This window comes from Condylura cristata, unplaced genomic scaffold (genome assembly GCF_000260355.1).
Source record: "Condylura cristata isolate star-nosed mole 26May11 unplaced genomic scaffold, ConCri1.0 scaffold00013, whole genome shotgun sequence".
NCBI lineage: Eukaryota > Metazoa > Chordata > Mammalia > Eulipotyphla > Talpidae > Condylura > Condylura cristata.
In genome coordinates this window covers 41,751,378-41,778,209 of record NW_004567114.1, presented here as the reverse complement: position 1 = coordinate 41,778,209, position 26,832 = coordinate 41,751,378, and the positions used below count along the sequence as shown (strand labels likewise).

Below are 26,832 nucleotides of genomic sequence, written 5' to 3'. Positions count from 1 at the left end.
GGTGGTGAATGTGATAGCTTCATAGTGTTATACTTCAACCCACTGCTCCACCTGGGAAGGCCTTGAGATTTCTTAAGAAAATAAAAATGGAAATTTCCTATCATGCAGCAATATCTCTATTAGGTATTTACTCAAATAAGATGAACACTCTAAAACATGAAAAGATGTATCTACACTTATATACATAGCAGCACTGTTCACAATTTGTCAAGTCATATAAACACCCCAAGTTCTCTTCAGTAGGTAACTAGATGGAGAAATGTGGAACATATGCTCACTGGAGTATTACTCAAGCTGTGAAGAAAGATGAAACAGTATTTGGAACAAAATGGATGGACTTAGAGATGATTATGTTGAATGGAATAAGTCAAAAAATGATAGATATTGGGTGATTTCGCTTATCTGTGGAATAGAAATATCAAAAAAAACAAACAAACAAACCCAAAACAACCCAGTTATATACAAACAATAGAGTAAAAATATGAATTCTGCAAAAAGAAGATAACAGTTAATAAAGGAAACAGGAGAGAGTATAGAAGGGTTAGAGGAGGGAGGCAAACCACCTGCGTACAGGTGGCTTGGTGGAGGGAGAGAAACAGGGTGATTTGAAAAGTGGTAAATAAAAGACTATTTACAGGCAGGGTAACAGGGAAACCTGAAATCTGGAAGAAGAAAGTGATAAGGAGAGGGCCAAGTCCCTGCGTGGAGATATCGAGGGGAGGACTCTGACCTTTCTCCTTCCTTCCATTCTTTCAAGATTCCTTATCTGCCAGATCCAACTAGAAACCAGGAGCAAGGGAGCCAATAACATAGTTCAGAGTCAATCTTCACCAGATGGAGCATGTGGAGAAGGGTGGACAGTTGATCTGGACAAATAAATGGAAGAGATTTGGAGTGTGGGGTCCTTGAGTTCACTCTGGGAAATGTTTCTCCAGAGCTCCCCTTTCCAGCCACACACAGCAAGTTTCTCCATGACACAGAGATGTCAGATATATTTACAGAGCAGGTTTTTAGAAAAGGGACAGAAAAGAGGATACTTGCATGGAAGTCAGCAGGCAGAAAGAGCTGCCACTAAAGGGACAAGCTTGCTGAGAGAGGCTTGAGTAATTGCAGGTGGGCAGCCTGAGGAAGCTGCCTCTGCTGAGGGAGGTCAGTGAAGAGAGGCCCTGGCATGGTGCAGGTCAGGGGCAGGCAAAAGGCTGCTGCTCTGCAGAGGAAGAGAGTTGGTGGAAAGAAGCACCTGAATAGTGGGGGTGGGGGTGGGGGGGAGTTTGCCCAAAGACTGCTGTCCCTCTGTGGGAGCTGTGATGGGTTTTATCATCATCTTTCCGAAGGGAGGGTGGATGGTTTGTTCTTTAATCCCCATATCTTTCACTTCTAGGTGCGTGCTCTTAACAATCCCTGCAACACTCTAACACCTGTCCAGGTGTTGTGCCTCCTGATTTGGGTTTTGAGGCCTAAGGGTCCTGGCTGCCATAAGCTGATCAATGGTTTATTAAGCTGATCAATGGTTTATACTAATATCTTCTATCCTATCTCCCTGTGTGAAAAGGTCCTTCACCTTGTAGTGTCCCCTCCAGCCTTTCCACTCCTATCCTCCATCATTCCAAAGCAAAGGTGGTTTGAGACAATTTATCCCTCACAAAGGGATTGTGAGCAAGAACTATCATTTTACAGAAAAACATTTCTGTAACTAGATTTCAGAGGAGAAAGTTACTGAGCATTGAACTAGAGATCACCTGGAAAGTGACCGCTGAACTCAGGAAACTTGTTACTGAAACAGGAGAGGCCTGTCAGGAGTATAACTGAAGAGGGTGTTGGGATTGCCAACACAAACAGCCTCCATTTATGCAAAGGATAAATTTACATACGCCGTTAATAATCAGTTTTGCAAACATCTAACTCCACTACATTTCCTCTTTAGGAAACCTGAGTGGACACAGGTTCATGTCACCTTAGACACTCGGGGGTTTGAAGCTGAATTTCTGTCCACTTAACAGCTAGATTAAAGACTGAGTAAATGCTGGGGAAACCTTACACGATTTACAAAATGTACAATATATCTCTTGTGGTATGCGCTGGGGTTAAATAGCGCTAAAGGCCCCAAACACCCTTTTTCATCTTGGGAAGTCCCCTAGAATTCGGGGAAGCGTGTGGGAGGGGGGCTCCGCCCTCCAGGACCCCGCGCTGGGGTTGGGGGGAGGAAACCAGCGAGCTGCACAACCACGTGACAGCTAGCCTCCCGGGACTCGGACGCATGCGCACTGCGCTCTCGGCGAGGCGGCGGAGGCGGTGGCGGCTGCTGCTGTGGTGGCTGTGGAGGCGACAACGGTGAAGTGCCGTCTTCGGCTCGGTTGGCCAGGCTGCGGCTCATGGCATTGAGTAACATCCATCGTCAGGTGAGTTGGGGCGGGTCCTTTGGAATTTGCTGCAGGGGTGATCCCCGTGGCCGGAAGTGGCCCTGCTCGGCTCAGGCCGCATTGGGGCCGCGGCCTCCCGCGCCCGCCCTGTTTGAGGCCTGGCCTGGCCGCGGCGCCCAGCTGTCCAGCCCTTTCTCCCTCCCACCTGTTGGGTGGGAGCCGTGCGAGGTTCCTTTTCTTAGACCAAACGTTTTTCTGGCCGGCGCCTTATGACGGGCGGGCGGGGAAATGTGGGCTTCCACTTTGATTTAGGAAGCGATTTGCGGTGAGTCTGAAGCCCAGGCTTCCCCCGGAGCTGGAAAGCGGTGTGACTGGGACGACTGGAAGTGGAGGGGGCCCGGTAGCAGCTAGAGGATGGGAGAATGTAGTACAGACTGTGTTAGGAAAGGTTCTTGGCGCCTTGTGTGGCGCGTTCCCTGTTTCTGCTACTTAAGCCACAGTTGGGGCTCTGGGTTACAGCACCCCCAAGATCTGCCAGAGCTTTTGGCAGGTAGGATAGAAGCAGGCAAACCAGACGGTAAAGATTCTAGTAGGATCTTTTAAAGGAATCGATTTAAGAATGTTTCTCATTTGTAGCCATAGACAATACTCTTTGTCAATCTTAACATCTCGTCTTTGAGTTAATAACGAACGCTGTAAGTAAATGAGAAAAGCTACTCTTGGTGTATTTTTGATGACATTAAAATAACGGTATTTTATGACTATTAAAATAGTACCTTTTGTTTGCATTCATATTGCCTCGTCTTTGAAAACTTAAAACTATCTGATAAATATTCTGTTCACAAATCCTTTAGATTTTTCTACAGTTGGAAATTTTGACACTTAAAGCCAGTTTCATACAGGAAATATGAAGTTTAAGTTGGAGTTTAAGTGTTTTCGGACTTACTGGGGGTTCTAGTGAATTGAAAAAATAAAACTGCAAGTAACAACTGTAGGAGTTTCCCCCCTTAACAACCTCCTTCTGGTGTTAGAAAAGTTGAAACTTTGCATTATTCAGCCTCTGGTAGGGACAAAATAAAGGCAGAGTTCGGCTACAGAATAATAGTTTTTAAATTATGAATGCTGTGATAATTTGTATCTGACCAAAGAAAGATAATTAATAAATGATAAGAGATTTGAAGTGAGACTTGAAAAGCAGAATACTTTATTTGTAAATCAAATTATTAAAAAGTGTGTTTATTTTCAAGTGAAAGAACAGAACCTTCTGTGATGTTAATTATGCATAAAGCGTAGGATTTTCATTTTTGAAAAACAGCCAAAGGAGGAAGAAAGGAATATTTCCAGTCAAATGGTGATTTCTTTCTTTTTTTGAAACCCTGAAGATGATGCAGACTTATTTATATAGAGACAGACTGACAGACACTAACACACATTTTTGGAACCTAAGGGTTTAGTATATGGAAACTTAAAACTTTTTTTTGCACTTGCAAAAGGGAGGCACAACTGGTTGGAAGCATTCTACAGTTTGAAAATACTGACTTTGTGTGGGGAGATAATGACTACTCAAAACTGTAGCAACAATAGTGTAATGGAAAGGGGCTAGTTAGTTCCTATGCCAGGTTATATACTACATGAGTAGATTATATTGGAACATAATAAGTTCTGTGAGTAAAAGGGGGAAAAAAGAAGGTAAAGGGGATCTTGGGATGGAAGCAAGTTACAATTTTAAATAGTATGGCCCAGTTAGGTCTTACTGAGAAGTTGACATTTCAGTGAAGAGGAGATGAAGACAACAATAATTCATTAGCGCAACTGGAATGAATGAAAGGTGAAGAATAATATGAGGTCAATAAAGTAAGTGGTAAGAGTAGTGGCATTGATTTGCATTCTATGAAATGGAGCAGCAGAGTGAAATTGTCTGATTTTTTTTTTTTTTAAGATTTACTTATTCATATAGAACTGGGGTACAGGCCAGAGATGTGGAGGATGAGAGGATTCACCAGAGACAGTGGGGAGCAGAACAGGCAGATTGAAATATAATGCTATGGAGCAGCAGACAAGGAGAGGTCTGCTGTGCCATGTGGGTCAGCTTCCTGGCTGGGGATCAAACTTGCACTGCAGATTGCCTCATAGTGCTGAGAATAAACCCCTTGTGCCACCAGGGAGGCTCTGATTTATGTTTTAAAAAGAATATCTACTGTGTTGAGAATAAACCAAGGACAGGATAGTGGGTAGAGCAAGAGAAGCAGGAGGATACCTAAAGAAGATTATAGAAGACTAATCATATTCTAGAATAGTTTGAATGAAGATGATAAGAAGTGAGGCTTAAATATGTATTTGAAAGATTCTTTAACAGATAGGTTAGGTATGAAAGAAAGGAATCAAGAATGATTGCCAGAGCATTGGAATGAAAGATTTCTCTCAGAGATGGAGATGATTGGAGAGAGCAGGTTTGTGGGGAGAGATCTGGAGTTCATCTGGGGACATGGTAAATGAATAGTTGTAAATGAATGCATATGTGCGGCCAATGTCCAGTACAATTGGATATAAACCTGGAGTTTGGAAAAGAGGTCTGGGCTAGAGAGAGAAATTTGGGAGTCAGGATATAATTAGTATTTAAAACTGCGAGATTGAAGATAGAGAAGGGAAGGTGAACAGTGATTGAGTACTGGTACACACTAACATTAAATGATCAGATAGAAGAGGATTATGCAATCTTCCTAAGGAAGATTTCCTGTCACTCAGGAAATAGTGTGAGATAAGAACACCACTAAGAGATGGTGCCAAGAGAGAAAGTGTATCAGGTAGGAAGATAATGAAGAGCCTAAAGAAAGAGTGTTGATTACGAAAAAGAGCAGAGAACAAAATCTTAGGTGTTGCTAATTCTTAAAAGTCTATGAGAAGAGTCTATGAGAACAGAGTCATCATTACTGTTGGATGCTGTGAAGAATAGGCCAGAAAAATTACTTAGAAGTGTCCAATGAATTTAAAAACAAGAAGATTGTGATTTTGGTAAACTTCAGAGGAGTAATGCAGAGTCCAAACTGAAGAGTAAATGGAGGATATAAATAGGGATATAAAAGCCATTTCACTGTCCTCAAAATAAAAACCCTATTTTTAATTTATGAAATCCCTCTTAGACATTTGGTTTTTACATTTTAGTTAAGTTGTAATTTGTGTGTTATAAAAATTGTTATGTAAGTCAGAGATTTGTTCATGTTTGGATGCTACAGCTGGGAGTAGTGATTCCTATCTTTAGTTCAAGGATCAAAGTTCAAAGACAGTTTACCAGTTTTACCCAGGGAAGGAGGAGGATAAAATAGGTTACCTAATTTGTTGTTGTTGTTTTTTTTTTTTTTTAAAGATTTATTTATTTATTCATACAGAACTGGGGTACAGGCCAGAGGCTCAGGGGCGGTGAGAGGCTTCACCAGAGACAGAGTGGGGAGCAGAACAGGCAGATCTACGAAGTACACTGCTGAGGGGAGCAGCGGGCGGGCCAGGAGAGGTCTGGCTCGCCATGTGGTCTCCTCCGGGGCAGGCGGCAGGCGGGAATCGAACTCATGCGGAAGTGGCTTCAGATTCTCAGTGCTGCGCTTTAACCCGCTGCGCCACCAGGGAGGGCCAATTTGTTGTTGTTTTTAATAAGATTTATTTATTTATGCATATAAGAGCTGGAGTGTAGGCTCAGAGGTGCAAGGGATGAGAGGACTCACCAGAAACACAGTGGGCAACAGAACAGAACAGAGATTTACTGAAATGTACTGCCGAGGGAAGCACTGGGCCCGACCGGAGAGGTCTCCTGCGCCATGTGGGTCAGCTCCCTGGCCAGGAGTCAAACTCATGCTGCAATGGCTGTTGATAATTTGAAAGTGCTGAGACATAACCCCTTGTGCCACCAGGGAGGCCGTGTTGAGTTTTTTCATAGGAGTATGGTAATAGATGCATGTAACATGTACTATATATATTGGAGGTATAACGATTTTTTTTTTGAGAAGTAGAGAATTAATAGAGATCAGATAGGATAACAAGTGATCAACCATTGGCTGTGGCAAGTAGATCATTATGATAAATTAGTATTTTCATTGGGGTGATGTGATTTATAGCCCTTGTTCAAGATGCATTCTTCCAAATGATCATTAAAAAGAATTATTTCTAACTGTAGATATGTCAGTTATTTTTATGTTTTGTTAGTCTGATACTTAACAATTTTCTGTAAAATCATTGTATTTCTTGAAGATAGTTTGAAATGTTATTAGTAGGTCAAAGCTCTGCTTAATTTTAAGGTTAATGGTACATGTTGGTACATTAAATTTTAAGAATATAATCTAAAGAAAATAGCTTTTTAAAAAATGGATATTTATTATGAGGTTTACTGTGGTATATACTAAGTAAAGCCAAATCTTAGACCCCAGTTTAAGTTGAGGGGTATTTAAATCCAGCTGTATTGTCCTTACCTGTTAGTTTGTGAACATGCGAAAAAATTGTTTTTGTCACATCTTTTCTTTCTCTAGATACCTCTGTAACTGACTTTCCTACCACCTCATCTCCTGTTTCATTTTGTTCCTAGCACTTAAATATAGTAAAATTTTGTACTCCCTCTCCCCTTCCCATATTTATATCCCTTCATTAGAATGTCAGGTCTTTATTTTGTTCATAAATAAATATCCATTACTTAGAACAGTAGTATTTTATACACAAAAATTATTAAATACTATATTGAATGAGTGTTATACAAGAAAGTGACATTAGATAGGAACTTATTTTTTTTTTTTAAAGATTTATTTTTTTATGTACTCAGAACTGGGATACAGGCCAGAGGTAGGGGAAGCCAGTGGTGAGATTATTCACCAGAGACAGAATGGGGAGCAGAACAGGCAGGTGAACTGAAATACACTGCTGAGGGGAGCAGTGGGGCGGGTTAGGAGAGGTCTGCCGGGCAATATGGGTCACCTCTCTGGCCAGGGATTGAACTTGTGCTGCAGTGGCTGTTATAGCTTCGTAGTGCTGCGCCACCAGGGAGGGCCCCTAGATAGGAACTTTTAAAAATGCTAAATGAAAGGAGTACAGCAAAGAGTAAAGAAGATGTATGATCAACATGGTGACTGTTTTGAAAATTAGTAAGAGAAGTGGATCTTAAAAATTTGAAGCTATGTATGGTAAGAAATATTAAAGATTTTGTGTTGATCATTTTGCAGTAAGTACAAATAGCAGAACATTATATATTATTGTACATCTGAAACTAATAAAATAAGTATGTCAGTTATATCTTCAAAATTAACAGCATCCCAAAGAAAACCACAATCAAGTCTTTTACTCAGTTCAAAAATGTAAATCCAGAGAGAAAAAGAATAGAGGAGGGAGATATAAACAGATGAGGAGGAATAAGCAGATGAGAATTAACAACTTTTTGCAAGAAAGTACAATGGATCATTCTTAACCGATTTGCTTAGGTTTTTCTTTGTCTGTTCAGCTTTGTGGCTGCAAAGAGAGAATCTAATAAAACCCCAGAAAGACTAGGGAATTTTAGGTACTAAATACCTCTGAAGAAGAGGAAGTCAGCACTGAATTGAAGGTAGGAGATGACTGATTAAAATTTTGGAGACCCTAGATATTTTCCTTCTCTTTTTAGGATGCCCTGCAAAAAACTGAATGTTTATTATTTGAGGATCATGAAAGCAAAGATGTTTTGGCAGAGCTGGTGGGAGGAGGAGCAAGTCTGTGAAAGGTTTTAGTGAAATTGGGAAATTGAATGAAAATTTGTAATTCGGTGTCATCTTTGCTTCCAGAAAATATGTTGCTTTGCTTACAATTTTTTAAAAATGTTCTTTGAGAATACTGAAATGAAATAATTTAAAGTACTTACATTTAGTGGGTTCCCATTTCAACTAATCATCATTTGACTAGATGTGAAATCTCTCACTTTGCTCGAATAAAAGTTTGAAGATTATTGAGAGATCAAAACAATAAAAAGAGGGAGTACTGAGAATAGAAAAATAAGTAAAATTAAAATTATAGGGAGATAACAGGAAACATTGCATTAGTGAAACAGAAGATCACATGAGGTTATTCAGAAAATTTTAAAAAATGGGAGTACTTGAATATTAATCGTTGTCAGATATATGATTTGCGAATATTTCCTCCTATTCTGTAAATTACTTCTTACTCTATTGTGCCCTTTGACATACAAAGCTTTTGATTCCATTTATCTATTTTTTATTTTGTTCCATGTGCTTTTGGTATCATATCCAAGAGAAATCATTACCAAGTCCAATATCATGAAGCTTTTTACATGAAATTATTTTCCTGTATTTTCTTCTACGAGTTTTGGATTTTCCATTTAATCCATTTTGAGTTCCTTTTTGTATAAAAGTGAAGGGACTTTGCAGGTGAATATACAGTTTTCCCAACACTTTTTGTTATATAGAGATTGTCCTTTTCTCTTTGGGAATCTTAGTATTCTTGCAGATCATTTAACCATATATATGAGTTTATTTCTGGGATTTCTCTTCTGTTTTATTGGTCCATTTGTATTTTTGTATTTCCATATAGTCATATTATTCCATTTGGTAGTTATTTTTACCCCTTTGCCCTTTTATGTGGCTAGTTGGAAAGTAGTAGTTGTTGAGTATTAGTTGGTATTAGTTACTGTCACATTGGCCCTGCGATTTAACTAGGCAAATGATCTCCCTAAGGGTAGAAACTGTTCTTAATTCTTTTACCAACACTGTACTTCCAGGGTGTGGAATAATAATAATTGTCCCATTTAAAAAATGCTGTTAGAAGCTAAAGCCACTTCCGCTTGAGTTCGATCCCGCCTGCCCCAGCGGTGATCCACATGGTGCGGCAGACCTGCCTGACCCGCCCCCTGCTCCCCTCAGCAGTGTGCTGAGGCTCAATCTGCATGTTCTGCTCCCCACTCTGTCTCTGGTGAATCCTCTCACCGCCCCTGCACTCCTGGCCGGTACCCCAGTTCTGTATACATAAATAAATAAATCTTTAAAAAATAATAAAAATAAAATAAAAATGCTATTAGAATAGGGCAGGTAGTAAATTATTCATTGTTCAACCAAAGATCTTTTTTGTTGTAATTTGCATGTGGGAGATTAATCTTCAGACTGTTTTTATTTACTTTGTTGGGGAAAGAATTGAGATACATTTTTGAGATATGTTTTTGCTTTTTCCTAGGCCATGTATGGTTAAAACCTATAAATGTTTATAAGGCATTCAACTAGAAGTAAACTTATTTTTTCTGATTCTGATGCTTTGAATTATCTTTTACTATGTGCCAGCTATATTTGCTTTCTTTCTTTCTTTTTTTTTTCTTAAAGATTTATTTATGCATACAGGAACTGGGATACAGGCCAGAGGTGTTGGGGTTAAGAGGATTCACCAGAGACAGAGTGGGGCACAGAACAGGCAGTTGTACTGAAATACATTGCTGAAGAGAGCAGCAGGCCAGACAGGAGAGGTCTGTTTGGCCATGTGGGTCAGTTCCCGGGCTGGGGATTGAATTAGTGCTGCAGTTGCTACAGATAGCACCATAGTGCTGCACTTTAACTTCTTGTGCCACCAGGGAGTTCCTGTATTTGCTTTTTTTGCATTATGTCTTCTCACATTTTTTGTGATTTCTTCTTAAACCACTCTGGCTGTCCTGCTTAGCCTATATTCTACCTTTATGCTTCCCAAAACAAACCCTCTTTTTTTTGATTAGTCTTCATTTTCTTCTAACCAGTTCTGATTTCTACTTTTCTGTCTGTTGTAAAGAAGGGTTGTTCTTCTGTTAATTCTGGTCTGCTTCCTATTGTGGAATGATTTATCATTTTACTATTATTCCAAAACGTACAGTTTTTCAAAGTTCAGATTGTTCTATACTCACAAAACTTTTTTTTTTTTTTTAAGATTTATTTATTTATGCACACAGAGCTGGGGTACAGGCCAGAGGTGCAGGGGCAGTGAGAGGATTCACCAGAGACAGAGTGGGGAGCAGAGCAGGCCAACTGATGAAGTATACTGCTGAGGGGAGCAGTGGCCAGGTCAGGTCAGGAGAGGTCTGCTGCGCCATATGGGTCACCTCTGGGACAGGGATCGAACTCATGTGCCACAAGGGAGGGTCCCCCCACTTTTTAAAAAATATTTATTTTTATTTACTTATGTATACAAGACCTGGGATGTAGAGGGGGTGAGAGAAGATTCACCAGAAACACAGTGGAGAGCAGAACAGGCAGATCTACTGAAATACACTGCTGAGGGGAGCAGCCTGTGAGACAGGAATGGTCTGGTGCACCATATGAGTTAGCTTTCTGACCTGGGATCACTTGGATCCAACTCTGCTGCAGTGACTGTGGATAACTTCATAGTGTTGAGACTTAACCCCTTGTACCACCAGGGAGGCCCTGTGAAACTTTTCTACATTGTTATAATTAGCAGTTCGTTTCTGTAATATTTGTTTTATTTCATATTTTGTATGTATACATTTATGTATTTATCCATCTTTTGGTAACTCATTGTGGTTTTGTTTTTTGCATGGAAGAACTGGATATAGGTCAGAGGTAGGGGAGAGGGAGAGTGAAGGTAAGAGGAGTCACCAGAGACAGAGTGGGGAGTGGAACAGGCAAATTTTACCAAAATACACTGCTGACGAGAGCATCTAGTGAGATAGGAAAGACCACCTGAGCAGTGTGTGTTACTTTCCTGGCCAGGGAGTATAGTGGTAATAGCACTGAGAAATACCTGTAGACTAACGGAGGTCATAACTCATTGTGTTTTAATTTATGTTTTTGTTAGTGAAGATATGAGTGGGGAGCAGAACAGGCAGATGTACAGAATACACTGCTGAGGGGAGCAGCTGATAGATAGGTCAGAAGAGTTCTGCATGCCATGTGGGTCACCTCGCTGGCTGGGTATCCAGCTCATACTATAGTGGCTGCTATAGCTTCTAGTGCTATGCTTTAACTCCTGGCACCACCAGGGGGACCCAGTTAAGAGTTTTTAAAGTTGGTGTTTATGAAGCCAAACACATTCAGAAGATGTTTCTTTTTGTGTTTCCACAGATCATTAACTGAAGAAGACAAAATAAGCAGCTATGCAAAATTCTCTTATGGATGAGAACCGATATTCTAGTAATGGCAGCTCAGGCAACAGTTCAGAGGTAGTGGTAGAACAGTCTGCTGATTTCAGTACTGAGATTATGAATGTTACAGAAATGGAACAGTCACCTGATGGATCACCTAATGTGAATACAACTACAGAAGAAAATGAAATAGCAAATGCTGTGGAACTTCCAGTGACAGATACGGAAGCAAATTTCCCTCCAGAATATGAAAAATTTTGGAAAACTGTAGAAAATAATCCTCAGGATTTTACAGGCTGGGTATATTTGCTTCAGTATGTAGAACAGGAGGTTAGTAAACATTCAAATGGTATTAGAGGGATAGATTAATCAAGTTATATCAGAGTAAGCCTTTATTTTTATAAATTTAAGATTAAGTTGAATAACATTAGTTATATACTTTCTTAAGCTTAAAGTAACTTTATAGCATTTATAAAATGGAAAGTCAAAGCACAGATCCATTTTAGTTCTAAGTAATATGTGTTTAAAAATCACTGAAACAAAGAGTTTCAGTTCTTTCTACTTTACAGATAAGATTGTATTTACAGGGAAAAAGAATTATGTGTGTATTTTTATATTAAGCCTATATTCATTTTATTTTTGATAATACATTTGAAGGAAATATTTTTGTGACAAAAAAACCTTCAAAATGTTTAAACGTGTTGTTTTATTTTTATCAGAATCACTTGATGGCTGCCAGGAAAGCTTTTGACAAATTTTTCATACACTATCCGTATTGCTATGGTTACTGGAAAAAGTATGCAGACCTTGAAAAGCGGCATGACAACATTAAACAATCAGATGAGGTGCGTACATCACTGAATAAAGTTATCTCCATTAGGTACTGTAAGCCAAATAATAACAAAACAAATTTTTTTCTTTTTCTTTCTTTTTTTTTTTTTTTTTGGCTGGCAGTACCTACGATTTATGGTCAAACGATTTTATAGGGTATTTTATTTGCATTTGTCACTCTTGTGGCATTTGTAGCTAATATTTTCTCTCTTTGTTGGCAGGTGCGTTAAACCTCTACAGTTTGTCAAGCTTTGCAGTGCAAGCCTCTGTATTACACTGCAGCTTAACAAGTAGGGCAGGGCTTTTCTCTCACTTACATTTATTTCTCATTTTCCAAACAATATAGTTGGTTTACTAGTCACATTTGCTACGTCTTATTGCATTTTTGGTCAGACGCTGTCATTGATGCTCTAATGGGTCTGTGCCCTATGGTCTGTAACCCAAAGCCTGCCCACACAACCCGGTCAGAATGCAGGGACTGCTGCGCTTTGAAGATCAAGACTCTGCACGTGGGGATCAGAACATTGCCATGTTCTATCCAACCTCCACCCAAATGGTAATGGTAGATTATTTAAACAAAATTCCAGTAATTAGTATTTCTAAGGTTCACCGGATAACACAGTGTTGCCTCTCTGTTAAGAAATAATTAAATATTTGAAGTACAGTTTGTTGTTTTCTTCTTAGGTATATCGGCGGGGGCTTCAGGCAATACCTCTTAGTGTTGACCTTTGGATACATTATATAAACTTCTTAAAAGAAACATTGGACCCTGGTGACCCTGAGACTAACAGTACAGTAAGAGGGTATGTGACAGATGAAATATATTTAGCTGTCTTTAAAATTATAAATAAGTATTAGATTCTGAGTGTTTTAATTACTTTGCCAAGAATATATGATTCCTGTATTATTCCTAATTTTTGAAGTAGTTTTATTTTGGTCATTCCTTCATTTGGCATTTAATTTATGTCTTTTGTGAGAGAGATGAACCTTCTATTTTTTTTCACTCACTAGAATAGTCCAGTTTTTCTGTGCTGATTTAAAATACTTATGGTTCATATATTGAATTCTGACATTGGGATTATCGATTTTCTTAGGGGCTGATTGTTAATCCATTTTTCTGGCAGTAGGCCAGTGCCATACTTTTATGTAGTTTCCTTGGTTTTTTTGATATAGTTCAGAAAAATGTTTGTTATATTTGTCCTTTTACCATTATGTTGTGAAATTTTATAACTAGGAGGGACTTTTGAGAGTTTATGTGCATCGTTCTCACTATTATATAAGGCAGCTGGATCTCTTGTTGATGAGTTATTTCACTAGAAAATTACTCATTCAGTTAAGATAAATTTGTCCTTTTCTTATGCACTATATTAAATATTTCAAGTTAAAGAACTTAATTTTTTATTGTTGTGTCATTCTTATGTGTTTGCATTATGTATTCTTTGCATTATAATCTTAATGTATTTATTTTTAAATATTTATTAATGCATACAAGAACTGAAGTACAGGCCAGGGTGGCATAATCCAGAGGTGTGGGAGGGTGAGGGAATTCACCAAAAACTGAGTGGGAGCAGAACAGGTTGATCCATTGAAATACACTGCTAGGGGAGCTGGGGACAGACAGGAGAGGTCTGCTTTACCATGTAAGTAGCTCCCTGGCAGGCAATCAAACTCATACTGTGGGTGGTTGTAGATAACTTCATAGTGCTGAACTTAATCCCTTGCACCACCAGAGAGGCCCTAATTTAGTTTATTTTTAAAGCATCTATGGTACACTTTTATGATTCCTTCCATTTTTTAAATCTCTACTTGTATAGGACACAGTTGAATATAACTTGAATTTAACATCAATTAAAATTAGAAATTATAGTTTAAAATTGATTATATTTTGGAAAGATAAGTTAGGAGTAATTTAATTTTTCAGAACTTTTGAGCATGCCGTTCTAGCTGCAGGAACAGATTTCCGATCTGACAGACTGTGGGAAATGTATATCAACTGGGAAAATGAACAAGGAAACTTGAGAGAAGTTACAGCTATATATGACCGTATTCTTGGTATTCCAACACAGCTGTATAGTCATCATTTTCAGAGGTATGTGGAAAATCAGAATGTTTAAAATGTCTTTGCTTAATTACATAATTCATAGTACTAAGGCTTATAATTTCTTCAAATGTCATTCATGTAAGATTCTGTTAGACGTAAGACTTATTTCTTGAAAATCATAATTTATATGAAATACTTAGAAATTTTACTGTTTTTGATCAAAGGTGCTGCTCATCCATTTTATAGATGAGGAGACAACAGGAGTTGTCTTTCTTTTAATTGCAGTTTTTTAAAATTTATTTTTTATTTATTTGTGCATATAAGAACTGGCGTGTGGGGTCCAAAGGGTGGTGAGAGAATTTACTAGAGATAGAGTGGGAAACAGAAAAGGTAGATTAACTGAAGTGCACTGCTGAGGGGAGCATTGTGTAAGACAGAAGAGGTCCCCTGTGCTACGTGGGTCAGTTCCCTGGCCTGGGAATGAAACTCATGCTACACTGTCTGGAGCCTAGCTAGCTTTTGATGCTGGAGCCTAGCTAGCTTTGAGACTTTAATTCCTGCACCTGCTACCAAGGAAGTCCCAGTTGCCCGCCCCCCCCCCCCTTTTTTTAAAGGTATTTGAGAGTATTGAAGGAATAATGAGAAAATGGAACCTATGTTTAATTATCTTTTGTGTTACTAAGTTGATACTTTATATACATGCAACATAGTGGAGCTGTGTTTAAAATTTAAAACATTACTACTAAAGATGTAGTTTTCTCATTCACATAGCACCTTGCATCCAAAACTGAAGAATATATTTTAAGTAGTGAGTTGTGTTTTTTTGTTTTTTTTTTTTTTTAAAGATTTATTCATTCATATAGAACTGGGGTACAGGCCAGAGATGCAGAGGGTGAGAGGATTCACCAGAGACAGAACAGGGAGCAGAACAGGCAGATCAATGAAGTACACTGCTGAGGGGAGCAGCGGGTGGGTCAGGAGAGGTCTACTGCGACATGTGGTCACCTCCGGGGCAGGCGGGAATCGAACTCATGCGGAATTGGCTTAAGCTTCTCAGTGCTGTGCTTTAACCCGCTGTGCCATAGGGAAGACCAAGTTGTGTTTTTTATTATGATTTTTTATGATGGGTACCAGTGCATTTTTTTTTCAAAGATTTATTTATTTATTTATTCATGCTTACAGAACTGGGGTACAGGCCAGAGGTATGGTGGGTGAGAGGCTTCACCAGAGACAGAGTGGGAGCAGAACAGGCAGATGTACTGAAATACACTGCTGAGGGGAGCAGCGGGTGAGTCAGGAGAGGTCTGCCATACCATGTGGGTCAGCTCCCTGGCTGGGGCTCGAACTTGTGCTGCAGTGGCTTCTGAGAGCTTCATAGTGTAGAGCTTTAACCTGTTGCACCACCAGGGAGAGCCCACATTTTTTTCTTTTTTAAAGATTTATTTATTTTTGCATACAGAACTGGGGTACAGGCCAGAGGTGCAGAGGCAGTGAGAGGATTCACCAGAGACAGAGTGGGGAGCAGAACAGGGAGATCGACGAAGTACACTGCTGAGGGGTGAAGTACACTGTGAAGGGAGCAGCGGGCGGGTCAGGAGAGGTCTACTGCGACATGTGGTCACCTCCGGGGCAGGCGGGAATTGAACTCATGCGGACGTGGCTTTAGCTTCTTAGTGCTGTGCTTTAACCTGCTGCCCCACCAGGGAGGGTCGAGAGAGCCCACATTTTTTTTTTTTTTAAAGATTTATTTATTTATCCATATAGAACTGGGGTACAGGCCAGAAATGCGGAGGGTGAGAGGATTCACCAGAGACAGAGTGGGGAGCAGAACAGGCAGATCGACGAAGTACACTGCTGAGGGGAGCAGCGGGCGGGTCAGGAGAGGTCTGCTGCGCCATGTGGTCTCCTCCGGGGCAGGCGGGAATCGAACTCATGCGGAAGTGGCTTTAGCTTCTCAGTGCAGTGCTTTAACCCGCTGCGCCACCAGGGAGGGCCGAGAGCCCACATTTAATGAGTATTGTTATAACTACTTCTGTCTACTGTGCGTCTCACTAGGTTACCTTAAGTAGAAAAAGCTGTTGAAAAATTTATTATTTGTGCTATGCATATTTTATCACTTGACAGAAGTTGTTAAAGAAGTAGTTAAGCTACTTAAATTTTTGGTATACGTGTATAAATATTTTTCAGCTTGACTATTAATTCAGTTTTCTTTTTTAAAAAAATATTATTTATTTATTCATTTATTTACTTATGCATGCATCCATGCATGCATGCATGCAACAGCCAGGGTGCAGGCCAGAGGTGTAGGAAGGTGAGAAGATTCACCAGAGACAGAATGGGGAGCGATACAGGCAGATCTACTGAAATACAGTGCTGAGGGGAACATTGGGCAGGACAGGAGAGGTCTGCAATGCCACATGGATCACCCCCTTGGCTGGGGATTGAACACTTGCTGCAGTGGCTGCAGATAGCTTCTTAGTGCTGCACTTAACCTCTTGTGCTGTTATCAGGGAGGCCCATAATTCAGGTTCTTATCTGTATCCTGATTACATTTTTGAGTTTTAATATTCACCTGAAAGTTATTAGTTCAGTTTCATATGCACATTTGAGGGTTCTTTCTTCTCTTAAATTTTTTAAAGTAGAGCAATCTAATTTTAAAGGAAAAGTTTTATAATTTATTTATTTAAAGATTTACTTATTTGTTTTTATTTCTGCATAGAAGAACAGGGGTGTAGGCCTGTGGGGTTGAGAGGATTCACCAGAGACAGAGTGGAGAGCAAAACAGGGAGTGCTGTTCTGAGGGGAGTAGATAGGAGAGGTCTGCTGGGCCATGTGGGTTAACTCCCTGGCTGGGATGTTGAACTCATGCTGCGGCACTGGTGATAACTTGATAGCACTGGGACTTTAATGCCTGTCCCACAAGGCAGGCTAATAGGGCAATCTTATTTTTTTCTTTCAGTGGTGGGTGGTAGAATGGGTTGTTAGCTTTTGTATCCACTGATTTGGCCAAGTTTAAATGAACTTGCAGTGCTTTTGCACCCCTTTGTGAAAGCCTCATTAATATGATTATAGTTCCCTACATAATTTTTAAAATCTTAGGGGGAGAAATCCAGATAGTGAAGTAAATGGTGTATGTACAGCCATGTTTATATTGAAGAGGTATGTCTGGGTCAAATGCTGAATGAGAACATGCGTTTATTACTAAGATTAGATTCAGCTTGAATGTTAAATGTACTGATAGTTAAGTTACCAATGTTATTTGGGCAGGTAGAGGCTGTGATTATCTACTGTTTGCTTTGTAATAATATTTTCTACAGTAGTGTGGGGAGGGGAGTTGTAACTAGACAGTGGAAGATATATTATTTTTATCCTGGTGAAAATGTGAGGTGTTTCTGAGGATGTATTTTTAAAGGTAAAATTGATATGAGTCTTGGTATCCAACAGAATGTTAAGTGACTCTAGGTTAGTGGGTAGAAGTTGGGAAACTTAGTGGTTGATAGGATCATTAATCAAGATTAGAAATAGTGTGGTGTGTTAATTTATTGATGAAGGTAACACAGATAGTTTATTGCATGTTGGGTATAGTGCATGAGTTTATGTGTATAAAGTGAAATGACATTTTTCAGAATGTTCTTTACAATTAATCTATATTCTAAATTACTAAACTGTGATCTAGGAGAAAGGTCTAGACTTGAGTTACTGTTAGAGTTACAGTGTGCTTATTATTCAAATTGTATTAAAAATTGTTCAGAAAGTATGTAAAAATAGATGAGAGTACAATGGGAGTACTTACATTTAGAGGCAGTCAGTGTAGGATATATGGGGGAAACCCTCAGACGTGGTCAGTGAACATCAAGAAAGTGGTACCTCAAACCCAACGAAGTAAGAAGGTTCTAAAAAGAAAGTGTAGATAACAGCTTTGAATACCGAACATACTAGGATACAGGCTGTAATATAAAGCATGTGTCCATTTGATTTTTGCATCTAAGAGGTACTTGATTATTCTTAGGGCAATTTCATTGGGGTGTTTGGCTTAGACACGTGGTTCAGGAGCAGGTAGTAGGTAGGGAAGTAACCACAAATATGTAAACATTTGTTTATCACTTAAGTGATCATGTATGATTTAAACATGGATTAATATATTTAATATTTTATTAACTTTGAAGTATAAGTACTGTTTCAGTTTATAGGTAAGAAAGCTAAGATTTAGAGGCAGAACAAAGAGCTTCTTTTAGTGATTAATAATGGACAGAATGAGGATCTGGATTTATTGCTATCCATGTCTTTTTCATTCCTCTGCAAAGGCAGAAAGGAAATAAAGATGTCTGTAGGTTGTTTTATCAAGTAGTAGGTTTTTACTATAGAAAGGAAGGAGAAAGGTTGTGGTATTTTAGATTCTTCCTTTAAATCAGAGTTCTTTTGAAAGAATTACATGTAGTAGGAATCTAATATAGCATCTAAAATTATGCTTAATATGGAGACTGCATATTTTATTATCTTCCTTTAGATTTAAAGAACATGTACAGAATAACTTGCCCAGAGATCTTTTAACTGGTGAGCAGTTTATTCAGCTGCGAAGGGAATTAGCTTCTGTAAATGGACATAGTGGTGATGATGGTCCTCCTGGTGATGATCTACCTGCAGGAATTGAAGATATAACTGATCCAGCAAAGGTAACGAGACTTACTAAAGATATATTCAGTGCATGAGACATACCAGGCTTTCTGTCCTTTGATAGTGTGTGTAGTATGACTTACGGCTGACATAAAATTAATTTCTGATTAATACAAGTAGGAATGTGTTAGTATGGTTTAAATATAGATTTTAATAGACTATTTTATTAAGAGATACTTGGCACTGGTGTAAAAGGAATATTTTTGCTTGGGCTGTGATCTGCTAGCTCATTGTAAAACTAAATGCATAAAGTATATTTTTATTAGCAAATTATGTTACAAATATTAGTATTGCTAGTTACATAATTTGAAATATCATTATTCCCAAAGCTAAAGTATGTGAAATACTTAATGTAAGCAGTGATGTTTAAAAATTTTAATTTATAACTTGTGTGATTGAAATTTTTTCCCTTTTTTTCTTAAGCTAATTACAGAAATAGAAAATATGAGACATAGAATCATTGAAATTCATCAAGAAATGTTCAATTATAATGAACATGAAGTTAGTAAAAGGTGGACATTTGAAGAAGGTGTAAGTGTTTTGTAAATGGTTTAAAAAGAAATGTATTTTTCCGTTAGAGTGTTTCTTTTGGTAATTTTTCTTTATTTAAGTAACATATTAATTCATCTCATTTGTTGTTTCTGTTAACAGTTTTCCATTACCAGTTTTACAGTTTCATTATCAATTTTAGAATCTTTTTAAAAAGGTGAATATCCCACTAGAGTTACTAGAATTGTGAGATACCAGTTTAATGTGAACTACTTTACTATATAGTTTTTTAAATTTTGCTTTAATGAGTTGTATTTTATGTGCTACAAAATCAGAATGTACCCTAATTACGTGTACACAAAAATAATTTTTTCTAATTATCTTTTTTACTAGCTTTACTGAGATATAATTCACATATCACAGAATTCATCTAATTTAAAACTACAATTTAATAGCCTTTAATATTTTCTGATATGTATAGCTGTCATTGTTGTCTCTTTAGAATATTCTTATCATTTATAAAATCAATCTTTTACCTTTTAGTTCTTAACCTTCTACTCCCTCAACTACTCATTTATTCCTACCCCTGTGCCTTCACCCCCACATCTCCTCCTCATTCCTGAGATATACCACTAAGCTAACTTAATGTCCTATTCTGGTCTTCATATAAATAGAATCATATATAGTTTTATATGACTAGCTAGAAAACGAATTTTGATAGAGGTATATGCATTGTAAGTGCCACAGCAGTTAAGGTTGTAACTATAATAGTTCCTTGATCCCTTTTTTTGTCAATAATCCCCATGCCCTTCCTATCCCCAGATAATCATTATTCTTGGGGTAATTGTTCAATTTAAAAATAATAAAGAATATGCTTCTTGAACTTAAAGGAACTGTTAATTTAAAATGCCTGAGTAAATGGGAAATATACTTCTTCAGTTTGTAAAGTCCAAAAATTTAAGGCATTTAAAATATTTTTATCATGAAATGCAATTAAAACTTCTCTGGCTCACTATTAATTACATTTTAAATAATTTTGTTATCTCAGATCTGCACATTTTACTCTTTGTACTGGCTTACTTGCACTATCATGCAATATTTTATTCCAGATTAAGAGACCTTATTTTCACGTGAAACCATTGGAAAAGGCACAGCTTAAAAATTGGAAAGAATATTTAGAATTTGAAATTGAAAATGGGACTCATGAACGAGTTGTGGTCCTCTTTGAAAGATGTGTCATATCATGTGCCCTCTATGAGGAATTTTGGATTAAGGTAAGAAAATTAGATACCCTGAAACTTGAATATATTATAAACATTATCTAGTGACTAACCTATTTTGTACTTCTGTTGAATGTTGTTCATATAACTATATCTGTTGCATTAGGAGATGGTCTGCTTGCAACCAGATTTGACTGCTGCATATGCCAACCTCGTTGCCTCTCTTCGTCCTTCCTTACAGAAACTAGTCTAGTGGTTCAATAAAGGTGCTGAATGGGTTTAAAAATAGAATTTTATCGTTCTGTCACATATTTAATACTTTTGTTCAACTGTAAATTATTCAGTATTTCCTCTGTTTCTGTATGTAGTATGCCAAGTACATGGAAAACCATAGCATTGAAGGAGTGAGGCATGTCTTCAGCAGAGCTTGTACTATTCACCTCCCAAAGAAACCCATGGTGCATATGCTTTGGGCAGCTTTTGAGGAACAGCAGGGTAAGAAGAAATCCGGTTAATATTTTTGGAATTTTTAGTTTATTTTTTTTTCTCCTCTGGCAGGAGGATGAACTGTTGTGTCCCCAGCCATAGTTATTTCAGGATAAAGTTATAGGAATTGAATCTTGAGGGAAGGTATGAAGCAGAGGGCTTAGGGTCTTTTTATTGATAACACTGTCATTGTAGTCTAATCTAAAAGCAGCCTTAGATACAGAAAATACTCTGATGAGCATAACTGGTTCTTTTTTTTTGATCCTGTGGGTTGTTTGCCAATAATTGTATTAGAGATTATTTCAAAAGTTTAAGTAAAAGTATAAATTTTAATTATACTTGTAGGTAATATTAATGAAGCCAGGAATATCTTGAGAACATTTGAAGAATGTGTTTTAGGATTGGCAATGGTTCGTTTGAGAAGAGTAAGTTTAGAACGACGGCATGGAAATATGGAAGAAGCTGAACATTTGCTTCAGGATGCCATCAAGAATGCCAAATCAAATAATGAATCATCGTTTTATGCTATCAAACTAGCCCGACATCTTTTCAAAATACAGAAAAACTTTCCAAAATCAAGAAAGGTTTTATTGGAAGCAATTGAAAGAGACAAAGTATGTATTTGTGATGTCGGATAAAAAAGTGAATGGCCATGTAATTTTTTTTTTTTTTTTTGGCAACTATGATGAAAGATTCAGTCTGCATGTAATGTATTTTATTACTAAATGGAGACAACAGTCCCTCTAAACTGATGTTGCCATTTACAAACTTTCTTTCAAAATTGCAAACTATAAAGTGGGAAAATTAAGACTTTGGATTAAGAAATGTTGCAGATATTGAGACTCTATGTTTTTAATACTTTTTAATAGTTTTTATACATTTTCAACAAATTTACTGATAAGTAGTTCTGGAAGAATACCTTATTAAAAAAAAACCATGACTATATTATAGTGAATTAACAGTGGTATTATTTTCCTTTTTCACAGTATTTCCTTTTTTTTGTCACTTGATCAAAGGCAGTATCTTATATATAAAATATATATATACATATACATATGTACATATTTAAATATATTGATTCACTGTAGGAAATTTGGGGGAAATAACAAGTTTAATATTTACCAATTTGCTAAACAAGAGTAAAAGTAGATTATTAGATCTTGAATTAATGCCAGGTCTATTTAAGACCAGCTTATAACTGTTTTCAGCTCTAATTTAAGATTTCTACCTGCAGTTGAAAAGATTAAAATTACTGGGAACTGTAAAAGTAATTTTTTAGACTTTATTTCATATTTGTCATAGTGGGTCAGACCACATTGAGCCCCAAGAATAGGCTATAGAGTAATAATTTATTAGCATTTAACAGTTTGCATGCTTTTGGAGAAAACTAGGATGTTACTACCTATTTATACCAATTAATTTTTCATTAATTTAGATATTTACTGAAAGCATTCAACTAGTTCATTTTAATAGAATGAGAGAATAAATTCTATTTATAAAATAGTAAATTTGGGGGAAATGACAATATTTAAATTTGCTAATAAACAAGAGTAGAAATTTTGATTTACCAAATTTGAAATAATATTAAGGCACTTTAATATGTGTGATTTAATCAGAATATCTTAGAAAAATCTCATTGACACTGCTTTTTATACAGGAAAACACAAAGTTATACCTCAATTTACTTGAAATGGAATACAGTGGTGACCTCAAACAAAATGAAGAAAATATCCTAAATTGTTTTGACAAAGCTATACATGGTTCATTACCTATTAAAATGAGAATTACATTTTCTCAACGAAAAGTGGAATTTCTTGAAGATTTTGGTTCAGATGTTAATAAGTAAGATCTTAACTATTTACTTTCTATTTGAATAGTAAACGAGTATTAATTTTGGATAGGAATTGTTGATGAATACAAACTAATGCATCATTAAATTTTAAAATGTCTTAGTTTTTCCTTAGATACATGCAGGTATATTCAGTTTTGTAAATGAATTTGTTATTTAACTGGTGAACACATGGTTGTTTTTTCCTTCATATGGTTTTCCAAATTTGCTGATGATAACTTAAACTGATAGGATCAGAAAATGAAGGAAGCGGTAATCTCTGATTCAAGGCTTTAACTTTGAAATACAGAAGCATTTATATAGATCTTGATAGGAGTGCTTTTTTTTTTTTTAAGGGTTCCTCTAATTTTATTTTTGAATAGTGACATTGCAAATTTTTAAAAAAGTAATAGAATAGTTCATTTTTACATCATTTTGTGCATTTTTCCATCTCAGTTGTAAGCCCTGTGGGCTTCCCATCACCCTATTACCCATGTGCCATCATCATAGTCCAGTGCATTTCCCTCCCCCTACTGTTTTTGATCCCATTCCCCACTCTACCCCCATAAAATGTCTCTGGTGTATATCTGTTCATTGTTACTTTCTTGCCTGGTCCATTGTACTCCTGCTGAGTGAAACCATCCAGTATTTTTCCTTTTGTTTCTGGCTTATTTCACTAAGCATGATCTTTTCCAGCTCCATACATGTTGCTGCAAAGGCATGTTTATTTTTTTGGTTGCTGAGTAATACTCCCATTGTGTATATGTATCACATCTTTTTAATCCAGTCATCTACTTTTGGGCATTTGGGTTGTTTCCATGTCTTTTCCAATTGTAAATAAAGCAGCAGTAAACATGAGGGTGCAGGTATCTTTTTGAAACAGTATTTTTGTGTCTTGGGTAGATACCTTGTAGTGGGATTGCTAGGTCATATGGAAGCTCCATTTTTAGCAGTTTGAGGAGCTCCAAACAGTTTTCATAGTGGTTGTACTAGTTTGCATTCCCACCAGCAGTGCAGGAGAGTTCCTTTTTCCATAGGAGTGCTATTTTTATCTCAGATTGGAGAACAGGAGAGATATGTTTTTGTAAATTGCATAATAGCCTCACCTTCATGTATTGTAAAATGCAGGAAGTTGAGGGTGGAAGAATGGTTCACTCTAGATTTGGGAAGGTTGTAAGTTTAATATTTAAATTTGCTAAACTAAATAAGAGTAGAATACAGATTTGTATATTTTTAAAAAGATTTATTTATGCACAGAAGAGTTGGGTAGACCAGTGTGGGGGAGGGGAGCTGGTTGGGAGAATGAGCATTGAGAGGATTCACCAGACAGTGGGGAGCGGAACAGGCATATTGACTGAAATACACTGCTGAGGGGAACAGTAGGCCAGACAGGAGAGATCTGCTGTGGGAGGTGGGTCACTTCCCTGGCCTGGGATTGAATTTATGCTACAGTGTCTGCCAAAAACTTCATAGTCCTGAGACTTAACCCCTTATGCCACCAGGTAGGCCCCAGACTAGAGTATTATTACTATTTTGTCTTAACTGATTATAGTAAGGAAATATCCCAGTGTCCAAAGGTTAGAAAATTCACCAGACAGATTGGGGAATAGGCTGAGTGGATTTACTGAAATATACCAAGGTGGCAGTGGGCAAGACAGGAGAGGTATGCTATCCCAAAAGTGAGTTTACTCCCTGGCTGGGGATGTAACCCTGGCCTTGGTGGACTTAACCCCTAGGGGACCAGGGAGGCTCCATCACTGTCTTAGTTGTGATAGCATAGGCAGACTTTCCTCATGTATTAGAAATGATAAACACATGGATAGTTCCTGGCCAGTACACCATGAATTTTACCCAACTGTAGTGTTGAGAGTCACTTTTTCTAGTAGCTCAAAAATCCTGGGGATGCACTAGACATTGTGGTTTTGGTCATATGTACATCTCTAACCATAATTGTCAGGACCCCATACTTCATGGGTCAGGCCTATGTCCCTGAAACCCCACTAAACTACAACTAACTGAGAAGTATTGGGCAATGATTCACACCCCCTCCAAAAAAAAAAAAAAAAATCCCCCTTTCTTAGAAAAGATAGCTGTGGACCTTTGTGTGTTGGTTCATTTAAAAAAAAGTAAATGAGAGGTATGTATAGCATCATGCTTTTGTTTCCCTATGTGGAAATAAAAACAATCGAGTCTGATTTTTGTATATATTTCAGAGGATTTTTTTTTCCTTCCTTCTCAGACTTCTGAATGCTTATGATGAACATCAAACACTCTTAAAAGAACAAGATTCTTTAAAACGCAGAGCAGAAAATGGGTATGTATTCTTGTTGAATCAGTGAAGGATGTGTAAAAGACAGGTTGTGAAAGTGCTTTTAAAGACAGTTTGTCTTTGTACCTTTATGTACATTCAGCCATTTGTTACAGAACTTATCTGTAGGTGTTTTGAAATTGATCTTTTACTTAGGTCAGAAGAACCAGAGGAAAAGAAAGCACATATAGAAGATACAACTTCTTCATCTACACAGATGATTGATGGTGATTTGCAGGCAAATCAAGCTGCATACAATTATAGTGCCTGGTATCAAGTGAGTTCACATAATTTGCATTCAGTTTTTTTGTTTTTAGATGTTTGTAGGATAAATTCTTATTACATTTTACTTTGTAGTAAAGAAAAACTTGTATTCAAGATTGTATATTATCCTTTGTGGCTAAGTCTTACAGTTTTAGTAGTGAACACATGCCTATTTCTTACAAGTACCTTGCTTTAGTTGTATTTTTACTCAGTCATAGTTCTAGTATGCTAACATGGTTGTTTGCCTTTTTCTTTCAGTACAATTATCAGAATCCTTGGAATTATGGACAGTATTATCCTCCCCCTCCAACTTGATGGAAAAAATGTAAATCAAGTGGGATGTGTGAAAAGTATGAAATTATTATTTTTTAATGGAGGGATGTGAACATGGCATAAGCTAGTGGTATTTGATAACTTGTCTTCCGTTTCTGTGTAACATGATTTAGTAGTAATGGGGGAAAATGTCACTTAGAAGCTTACCACAGATACTATTTCCTACCATTTGTAAAATTTACTTTTTATTGGAGAACTATTTTATTTTTGCATTAAGTGGTCTAGAATTCTTTTGCAGTGCATTTGCAACAGTTTCATAGCCTTAAGGGTAGGAAAAAAAAAAAACTGACTGCAAGTCATGTCAGTGTGTAGTACAAGATTCTAAAAACATAAGGGCTGGTTATTAAGGATTTACCTCTTCTGTTAAAAAAACAGATTTTTAAATTCTGCTGACAAGATTTTGTCTGCGTGTTTCAGTTGTCCTTGTGAATTTGGATCCGAGAAAAGATACACTGTTAAATGCTATGTCTTGGAATAGACCATAAAGTGAGAAAATGGAATGTTTGCATCCCTTTAAAAAATGAAAATCATATTAAAAGTATGTTGTTGCTGGAGACTTTGTATTTAGAAGATTCATGTAAAACTTGTAAGCTTTCATGTTGATCAAACCTGATCACCTTCACTTTTGTAATAAAATTGAAGACTCATCCACTAATTGTTACGAATTTATTTGGGGGGAATTAGTCAAATACCAACTTTGTAGTCACTATAAATTCATTGATGGTTCATTGACTTAGAAGTGTATTTTTCTTGAGTTTCGACATTATCCTGCCAAATTTTATTGACCTTTTTTGCTTCTCAACTGCTATCCTTTGCATTCCCACTACACAGAAATACTCACTTTAAAAGATAATGACGTGCCTGGCAAAGTGGTCCACACAATTTTATTGTTATTCCTTGCTTTGATGAACACTCAACCCCATTT

At 37.3% G+C, this 26,832-nt stretch overlaps 1 protein-coding gene across 6 annotated transcripts; it reads left to right on the top strand.

The window, feature by feature from the left end:
* The first annotated feature begins 2,252 nt into the window (after nucleotides 1–2,252).
* Nucleotides 2,253–26,692, top strand: PRPF39 (pre-mRNA processing factor 39). 6 transcript variants are annotated; one of them, XM_004681906.1, is made up of 14 exons: nucleotides 2,253–2,399; nucleotides 11,414–11,763; nucleotides 12,153–12,278; nucleotides 12,949–13,067; nucleotides 14,186–14,353; nucleotides 18,813–18,978; nucleotides 19,403–19,510; nucleotides 20,578–20,742; nucleotides 21,057–21,183; nucleotides 21,520–21,788; nucleotides 22,832–23,016; nucleotides 25,242–25,316; nucleotides 25,467–25,587; nucleotides 25,833–26,558. In XM_004681906.1, the coding sequence occupies exons 2-14, from the start codon at nucleotides 11,446–11,448 to the stop codon at nucleotides 25,887–25,889; spliced, it is 2,004 nt and encodes a 667-aa protein (XP_004681963.1). In that variant the 5' UTR covers nucleotides 2,253–2,399; nucleotides 11,414–11,445; the 3' UTR covers nucleotides 25,890–26,558. The 6 variants fall into 6 exon arrangements, with proteins under 6 accessions (XP_004681963.1, XP_012580023.1, XP_012580026.1 ...); XM_012724569.1 differs by lacking the exon at nucleotides 2,253–2,399 and adding an exon at nucleotides 2,613–2,685 and having other exon boundaries at nucleotides 25,833–26,692; XM_012724573.1 differs by lacking the exons at nucleotides 2,253–2,399; nucleotides 11,414–11,763 and adding exons at nucleotides 12,486–12,554; nucleotides 12,658–12,820 and having other exon boundaries at nucleotides 12,250–12,278; nucleotides 25,833–26,692.
* Nucleotides 26,693–26,832: the final 140 nt, after the last annotated feature.